Source organism: Centrocercus urophasianus, unplaced genomic scaffold, assembly GCF_019232065.1.
Source record: "Centrocercus urophasianus isolate 14NV4802_14NV808 unplaced genomic scaffold, USGS_Curo_1.0 seq_9, whole genome shotgun sequence".
Classification (NCBI taxonomy): domain Eukaryota; kingdom Metazoa; phylum Chordata; class Aves; order Galliformes; family Phasianidae; genus Centrocercus; species Centrocercus urophasianus.
The window spans coordinates 34,968,476-34,977,508 of record NW_024885532.1 but is presented as its reverse complement, the minus strand read 5'-3'; the positions used below and the strand labels follow the sequence as shown (position 1 = coordinate 34,977,508).

The 9,033-nt window shown below is 44.1% G+C and overlaps 1 protein-coding gene across 1 annotated transcript; it reads right to left on the bottom strand.

Annotated features, from left to right (window-relative positions):
* Positions 1 to 1,741: 1,741 nt before the first annotated feature.
* On the bottom strand, positions 1,742 to 3,751 carry SLN (sarcolipin). Its single transcript, XM_042839029.1, has 2 exons — positions 3,602 to 3,751; positions 1,742 to 2,366 (listed from the first exon to the last, which is right to left on the bottom strand). Exon 2 carries the CDS (start codon positions 2,260 to 2,262, stop codon positions 2,167 to 2,169), a length of 96 nt encoding a protein of 31 aa, XP_042694963.1. The 5' UTR covers positions 2,263 to 2,366; positions 3,602 to 3,751; the 3' UTR covers positions 1,742 to 2,166.
* Positions 3,752 to 9,033: the final 5,282 nt, after the last annotated feature.

Sequence of the window (9,033 nt, the reverse complement as noted above, 5' to 3'; positions counted from 1 at the left end):
GACCAATGCAGTCACATCAGGACACCTAGTTCTGTTAGCTGAATTAACTTTTTCTGTCAGTTTTAGGACAGTGACATAATTCAATATAGGCAAATATCCCAACCTTTTATTTGAAATCTACTAAAAATTACCCATGTCTGAAAAGAAAATGACTTAGACAGTATTCTCATTCTCACTAGCATTGAGTGCAAGGCGTTTACCCTCACTCATGCTGAAGACAGATGCATGAATACTCCAGAAAAGGCTGACGGCTAAAGGTTTTGGGTGCCCCAAACTCTCAAATACTTTCTTCCCATCTGAAAACTCCCAGGGCCATCCTGAGTTGTGGCTGTCCCAATCACTGCTGTCTCAGCTGAGAAACCCACACCTCCATTTTTTCCCTGCTAGCTTGTGTCGAGACAAAATGTGCACTAATTTGCTCACAACATCACTCTCTTTGGGAAATGCTCTCATGTTCTGGCACTGGCTTAAAAGCCTCAGCCCTCCCACGTGGCAGCAATGTCCCTGGTGATAGCTGTGATGCGTGGGAGAACCCAAAGGTCTATTTTTAATTCACAAGGAAGGTCTGACAATGCTGGCTGGAGACTCCGTATTCAGCAGGGGTAAGGAGTCACAGCTTATGAAAGATGAGAGTCTTTCATGATGAATTATCAAGTATTCACCATATTTAAAAATAGATCTTTCCGTGTCCTTTGCCAGCCACTCCTGCGTGCCACAGCCTATGAACACAAACAGACTGTGTAAATTAGTTAAATTACTGCAGCACTTGTGCGAGGTGGGTTGCAGAGACAGACTGCAAATTCATTTCTATGTTTCAGTTTTCTCAATATTTCCTGAGAGGAGGTTAGCTCACCCTTAGCCATAACCTTGAGTAAACAACAGTTGAAATTTCTCATTGCAACAGCACAAGGGTTTCTTGGAGGGGTGGGAAGACACCAGGATAGACGAAACAACCCAGGACAATAGGGCAGTTCCCAGCAGTCTCTAAGCACCAGACACATGTAACAAACAGTGCTGTCACACACCATGTTCTCTCTGTCCCAGCAGTTACAGCTCCACCTAAAAGCTCCAGGATGCAGACTTCAGTAGCTCTAAACACAGCCCCATAGTTTTTTTGCACCTCATACAGGATCCTGCAGAGCAAAGAGATCTGTGTCAGCAGCATGGCACCCCTACTGCTACGTTCTTGTGGAAAGCTGTGCTTTCTAGAAAGAATAGCACAAAGTAGAGTAGAGTAGAGTAGAGCAGAGTAGAGTAGAGTAGAGTAGAGTAGTCCAGATAGAAAAGATTCAAATCACAGAATCACAGAGTGGCCTGAGTTGGAAGGGACCTTAAACATCATCTAGTTCCACTCCTTTGCAGCACAGCATCAGCTCCTCCCCACAGGCACAGCTCCAACAAGCACAGCTCAGTCCTGAATAGGACTGTGGGAATCCTCATTCAAAATCCAGCTTCAGAAAATGTAATTATCTATGAGATAGAGATTCTCTTTGAAGTCCACCTCCACAGCACAGGTGGGGTAAATCACACTGGACATAAAAGTTGCTGGAATCAACTCATCCTGTGTGGCTGAGCATCAGCTAACCTGCAGGATCACAATTGTCACTATACAGCAATTTTTTATAAAGTGCAAATAAAATTCCAGGGGAGAGAGACAACCAAACCACCAGAGCTGTGTGATGCACCATGCTGCAGCTATCAGTGGATCTTCCAGTGAACAGCAGACAGAAAAGCTACAAAAAACAGTTTTACATGTTCTTTATTGAGGTGAAACAAGATCAAGCAAAAGCAGGGGTTTCACATTTCTTTCTGCTAAGCAAGTCTGTACCTTTTAAGCTGGCTAACAGACAGACCCACTGCATGCTGCAGGGGTTATACCCTGCCCTGACACCAAAGAAGTGGGCGCATGGGCAGAGGGGCACAGCACTTACAGCCACATTGAACATTTCCTAAGGTTCTTGCCTTTTACAGCTGGATCAGTGCAGAATAAAATAATTACACCATCACAGACCCATTACAAACATGAACACAGGCAACAGAGACTAGAGAGTAAAAAAGATCACGGCATTCCGAATCGACCGAAAGCTCATAACAGAGATGTGCGGTGGTGTTACTGGTGTCTGCCCACAGAGACCCAGAGCAGCTCTGAGAGTTTCTGACCGTCCTTTACTCCTGATAGGACTTCACCAGAAGCCACATGAGCAGCACAGTGATGAGGACAATCATGAAGTTGAGGAAAAGTTCTTGTGTGGATCGCTCCATTTTAGGGGATGTTCGGGCGAGCAGAGGTCAGCGGGCAGAGCAAGGGGAAGCCGGCAGGGGCTTAGCAGGGAGCTTCCTTGAGCTCAGCCTTCAGGTCACAGGCTCTTGTAAGGGAAAAGGAAAATAAGTGAGGAACAGATACAGAAAGGCAAGTCCAGCAGAGCTATCTGCATCAGCATGAATAAATGCTGGGTTTTGTGCCTAGGAGTTAGTCTGCACTGCAGGTGCTACAAAGCAGCGGCCATCTCCAGCAGCTTATCGCCTTCCTGGATCGCCAGCATTTGACAAGAAACAATCTCAGCCTCACCCCAAAACATTTGTCCCAAGGGGGAGCAGTCCCTGGAATTTTGCTCTGCTTTGTGTCAGCATTTCAAATAAATAAATCCCAATCCCATGGGTTACTTCAAGTTGATGTACACTATAAATATACTTCTGTTCAGCATCCTCTAGACTCTGTTTGTTTGCATATTTCATATTTTAAAGAAAAGAGTTTTAAAGCATTCTCCTATTAAAAAAAGCTAATACATCTCTAGGATTTGTTAAAGCTAATAAAGCTAATAAATCTGTTGTATTTTTATCCCAGATACTTATCCAGCATTCCTTAAATAGTCTTGATGCAAGTAAAATTTTGCACAGAAATACTACAGCTGGAAAAAATTGAATTTCAGCTTCTCCTCTAAAAGAGGGAAAAGAGATAATTATTGATGGTACCACTTCAAGTGCAAGGAGAACTTAAGGTTTAGCATTTTCCTTTCTGAAGAACTTCATAAATACTGTGAGGTAATCCCGTGGATGAAATGGAATTTTCACAAGCAACTTCTGACTTCCCTGCACTTTCAAGCTTCTACAGGTCTATAGCAATTCCACTCAAGTTATATTCAAAAGCTCTTCCGTTGGTTATCACTTTTATTTACTTTATCACAGCAAGTTTTGAATTTTTCATGTTCATAAGTTCCTACAGAGAAATGAGGTTGCTTTATCAGGAATGCCACGCACCAATCCCATTTGCATGCCGTGTAAATAAAATAAACCCTTTAGACAAATGAGGCATAAGCTCTGGACAAACAAAGAATTTCAGCACACAACCAAAATCTTCAAAGAGAAGAGAAGATAGATTGGACTGTTGTACCTACGGTGCAAACAGCAGAAGCCTTGGTACTGTACCAGAATGAAGGCAGAGGGTTTAAATAGAAACTGCTTGAGTTTGCAGATTAAATATTAAAAGCCTACTGCATGCAGTTAACAAATTCCTCCATTCCCAAGCTGTTCTGCCAGCCTCCCATATCCCTGGGCAAGAGAATATCTGACCTAACAAGTAAGCCAAGTTGGGTTTTTTTACCTTATGAAGGTGAATGGAGCCCAGTGGTTCTCCTTTTGGGGATCTGAGACACTGTAGATACAATTTCTCTCTCGGCTTCTGCCTAACTCCCACTCGGTCTGGTGCCCCGTCCCACTGTGGGAACTGAAGTAGTCTGAGGGAGGAGAGCAACAAGTGTGTTGGCAGCTCAGTGCTGACATCACCCCCAAAATATTTTAAAAGGGCTAAGCTGGGCTGCAAGGCTTGGTTAAGGCTGTTTAAGCTGTGGGGTCTATGAGCTGGTTTACTCAGTTCAGCTCTCCTCACAGCATGCTGTGCTGGGAGCAGGGCAGCAGGCTGCCCTTGGGAGGCAATGGGATCTTACAGGGCATTTCTTGTGGCCCCTGGGAGGCTTCTCACCCAGCATGGGGAGAAAAGAAAAGGCAAGGAAGAGTCATGTGCAGAAGCTCGTGTGCTGATTTCAGCAGCTCTGAAGATCATTTCTAGCTGCTGCAGTTCACTTCTTCAGTACAGCACAGCTGTTGGTCTCCTGCTTACAGCTCTATGCCATCCTTATGGTCTCATGTTCATACGTGTTTAAAAGAAAGTGAAAAGGAACAAAATTTTTTTGTGTTTAAACACAGACTCATAAAATCCAGGAGCATTTTCTGGGTAGAAAATTCTGAGACGAGGAGGTTTGGAAAGCATCACCCTTTGCATTGAAGAGTCCCAGTCTGCCCAAGGAGGCTGTGGATGCCCCATCCCTGGAGGCGTTCAAGCCCAGGCTGGATGTGACTCTGGGCAGCCTGGTCTGGTGATTGGTGACCCTGCACATAACGAGGTTGAAACTAGATGATCATTGTGGTCCTTTTCAACTGAGACTGTTGTATGATTCTGAGATTCTACTTGCACACTCTTCCCTCAGCGATTTTCCATGTTGCTATCAGTGCTCCCATTAGCCACCACATGCACAGAAGTGTTTTTGCAGCCCTGTAGTGTCTTCTCCCAGAAAGCACTCTGCTCTGCAACCTAGGTAGCTTAACCCTTTACCTTAACTTTGCCCACAGCGCAACTAGAATCTGTTATAGACGTGAATGAAAGGAAATGGCAGTAAATGGCCATCTGTTTCCTTTAAACCAGTACATCTCAGCGGGGTGAGCTACGCTGAGCTGGGAGCTGACTTCGTGCTGCCACTTGGATGAGCACTTGGAGCTTTTGCTCAAGTATCTCCATAGAGGGGCCGATGTCTGATGCTGCCGAGCAGGAGTGTCCTGGTCATGCCAAAGTGTGCAAAGCTGACTGCACATCAGTTCCCCACCCTCAGTGCCATCATCTAGCAAGCAGGATGGAGGTTATCTGCTGATTCTGATGCCTTTGACACATTCACTCTCAGGCGTATTGGGGCAGGCTGTGACACCCCCTCTCTGGGCTCATCCATCCTCTGTCACTCTCAGATGTCACTGCCGTGCCCAGTGAGGGAGCCCAGCTGGCAGAAACCAATCCGAGGGAAAACAAACCACAACAAATAACTGCAGGTTACCAGGGAGGCAGATGGGGCTGGCTGGCTTTGCTGGGTGAGCTCCATAAATAGCATCCCTAGTGATACCGGGGGCAGGGGGTGGACCATAGAAGTCTTCCCTTTTGTTACCCCTGCCCTCCAGGGTCATGAAAGCCAACATCAGTGGGCGGTGTCCTATGCTAAAGGATACAAAGGAGGGAGCAAAGGCTTAACCATTGCCTGACTTCTCAGGGGAAAACTCAGGCAAAGCTGGTGCCCTCATTTTGCTGGAGTCCCATACTTACAGGGGATTTGGGAAATCCAGACTCAAAATTCTCCCCCCAGCCTGAGAGCAACAAGGGGTACAACTGCCTTGATCCTCCCTCAAATCCTTCTCTTCCCCACATGGTCCCCCAGCACAACTCCTTCCTCTTGGACTTCGTCCATGACAGCTAGAAAAGCTTCCCTTCTTGGAAGCAGGGAACATTAATTTGCATTGCCAGTGAACACCCCAACTCCTGCATACCCTTCCTTTTTCTCTACAGACACAGATTTGCTGGGATGCAAACTTATAGGAGAACCTAGAGGAGCACATAGGATCAGAGGAATTTATCAGTGGACCAGAACAAAGGCTCATCTAACCCAGCAAAATGCCTGGTAGTGAAATCTGGGGAAAGCAGATAGAAACAGAGCAAATGTAAAGTGGTCTTTGCTGGAATATTTTCTCATTTCTGGGATACAGCCTACTGGGACTATCAGGCTGGCTCTCAAGATTATCTCATCTCACTGCTCACAGCGTCAGCACGTCCTTTAGACACAAGGGTCCAAAATTCCTGCCTCTGTTGTAGCTCACCAGGAAATTGTCCCAGACCGAGGAAGCTGTTCACAGTTGAGCTACACAACTGCATACTTTTAACTTTACAGAAAAGAAATGGCAAGTTGAAATACTCTATATAGCGGAGAAATTAACTTTCCTCAACATGCCAGCAACATGGAAACAGCTAGAATTGAGCTCTTCCTAGTTAAGAAACACTTTCTGATGAAGAAAGCTAGTCCCAAGTAACTATAGAAGAGCCAGACTGCTGTTATGCATACTTTCGATACCATCAAACAGAACACTCCTGTGTACAAATGTATATATATACACATCTACATACAGATATTAATATTGTATGCACATATACATGTACATGTATTTCACAAAGACATCACTGAACGGAAGTTGCCAGTGAACACACCTGAGCTGTGGACCATGCCTGTACATTGACTGCCAACCCAACCTGTGCCTGGAATGTCTGCCTCCAGTATGACCTGGATTAGAGTCTGCAGCTGACAGAGGCTGGAATTTTTGAACCATCTCCCAAATCATATCTCTAATAGTTATGAACAAAGACTCCAAGGCTTTAATGACTGTGTCTCAAAAGGATGATTTATTCAGCCAAAGGATGTAATACCAATGACAAAAACAGAAAGAAGGAAAAAAGGAGAATGAACTCAATTGATCTACCTTAAATGTTACCCCAGAGGTTTAAATATTGTGCTGAATGTTTGTCTTGTTGGCACTTTTATTTTTCCTTCTTTTTATGACAGATCTGGATGTTCTCAGCTTTCACATGCCCTATGCCAAAGCTGCCTCCTCATGCCTCACATACTCAAACTTAAGGCACTAGTCTATATTTAAAGTCACTGTGACTATCTCAAGTTCTTTCTAACCTAATAATCAAGCAGCACATAATCTTTTGAAGCCACTCTTACATAATTGGAGTACATACATATTTTAATCTGCTAATAATCAGTTCATCTTTAAATTGGCACTTATTCTCTAATGTAATTGCATGTTCTTAGAAGACTCTTTTAAACCACTGATCCTTACTCTGTATGAAGCTAGGTTTGCAGCAGCATGTTCTATTTGTACACACAGTAAATGACTTGCCTGAGCAAGTCTGAAATGCTCATTCTTTGTGAGCCACATAGCTGGGGCTGCTGAAAGAACTCAGTTTGATTAGACACAAGTGGGTCTAGCCTTCTCTTTTCATTAAGACTTTCAGCCTTTTATTTAAAAGCTAAATGTGTTGGCAGTGTTGAGCTCCTTCCTCAATTAGAAGAATAGAACTTTACATCTTCCGAAGCCAACTGCACACCATGTCCCTGCCCAAAGATCCCACCTACATTTGCACCTATCTAAACCTCTCCATCAAGCTAGAGGTTTTGAACTACTCCTCAGATGTCACTCAGAGGGGGGTGCCATCCCTCCAAAGCACAGCAAATTGGGCTGCCATTCGCTATAGTGATAGGTGCAGGTGGGAGGAGTAGACCTGGATCCAGTTCTCTTCTTCCTCCAGGCAGGTGTGCAAATCACAGCACTATCTACAAGGCAAAGCCACAGGGGATTTGTCCTGCAGATGGTGCAGTGGCATCTCCAGAATGAGATGGCAGTACTGTGAGGATCTTCACTGTTTGTATTTTGGACATGTAGAGTAGATCCATATTGCCAGTGTTTGCTGCTCACCTCTCTTGTCCTTCTGAAAAATCACTAAAAATGTTCATAAAACTTCCAGATTTCATCACTGTGCTTTCACTTTCATTCATTCACACTGAGCTTCACTTCACACTGACTTGCTAGCAAGACTGATCCTCAATGGGAACACAGCAGGAAAGTATCACTATTTTTTGTGTCTGGTGAGTGGGATTAATCTCTTCTAAGTTGAAATATCACACTCCAGTCAGAGGGAAGAAACAGTACTCCAGAGAGCAATTTATTTCGCACAAAATAGATATTTACAGCACTCTGGAGAGGTTTTAGATGTTGTGTCTCCACAGTTATGTGAGATGAATATGAGCAGAAAATCTAAGATAATAAGAAAAAAAGTGCATTACAGAAGATTGCTATATAGTCAAATTGTGGGCCACAAGTCCCAGAAACATTTATAATTGTTGCCAGGTCTTTGTTCTCTGTCAGATTTCATTTATTTTTAGTTTTGTTATTATATTTTACTAGGCTTATCATTTTCATTTTTATCTTTGTTATTTCTAGGCTTCTTTTCACATTCAGCCAGAGACAGAAAACACTCCTTGGTTATTTTTATCCAGCATTTCCAGCTGGACAAAACCTGCACTACTGTGACTCAGAATAATCCCCCAGGGCATCACAGGTAGCCCAGGTCAGTGATTCTATCCCACAGAAGACTGCATACAGCCCTGAGTGCAATGGGGAAAGAAGACAACATCAAATTCCTTCTAAGCCACCACAGATATGAGGGAAGGCAAGAGGAGAAAAGAGAGGGAAACCTCAGTTTCTGTCTTTAATATCTGTCTGTCTTCAGACTTCCTCAAATGAGTCATGAGTGAAGAAAACATCAGTTCAATAGCAGCACACAGAACACAGTTATCTCAAGGGCACTCAGGACAGAGAACAGCATTTAAGAGGTTGAATATTAGAGGTTAAATAATGCAGAAAGCTTAGCCAAAATGTGTGTATTTTATATCTCACTTGTTCTGAACAGATGTGTGTCCTGGAACACAGCATTTGTCTTTCACAGGGCTTTAAAGTAAAGTGTTAAAAAGCAACTTGCCTTGTGATGCTTACCACCAGACCTTGCAGTAATGAATTCTCCTAGAAGATAACTGAAAGCTGCCAAGGGATTAAGGGCTGTGCTCTGAGACTTGCTCTCACAGCAGTCCCCTGTCCAGCCAGGACTGGCTGAAGCTATGGAGAGGCTTTGGGGCTTAACCTTCTATAAAGCTTATGTCAGCAGCCAGAGTCAGGGTCTCAGCAATTTAGATTACTGCGGCCACACTCTTCCCAGTGTAAAAGCTTAAAACATGCTGCTGGGCAGCAGTGCAGCTGGGAAGGCAGGTGCAGGATGAATCCTGGGGCTGTCAGCCCTGTACCAGCAACATCTTCAGGGCAGAACTGTTCTGGCCTTTGCCACATCAACAAAATTTCTTACTGCAACAGACACAGTCTCCAGAATGT

Coding starts and splice junctions, on each gene's coding strand:
- SLN (XM_042839029.1), bottom strand. CDS start 2,262: ATGGAGCGATCCACACAAGAACTTTTCCTCAACTTCATGATTGTCCTC.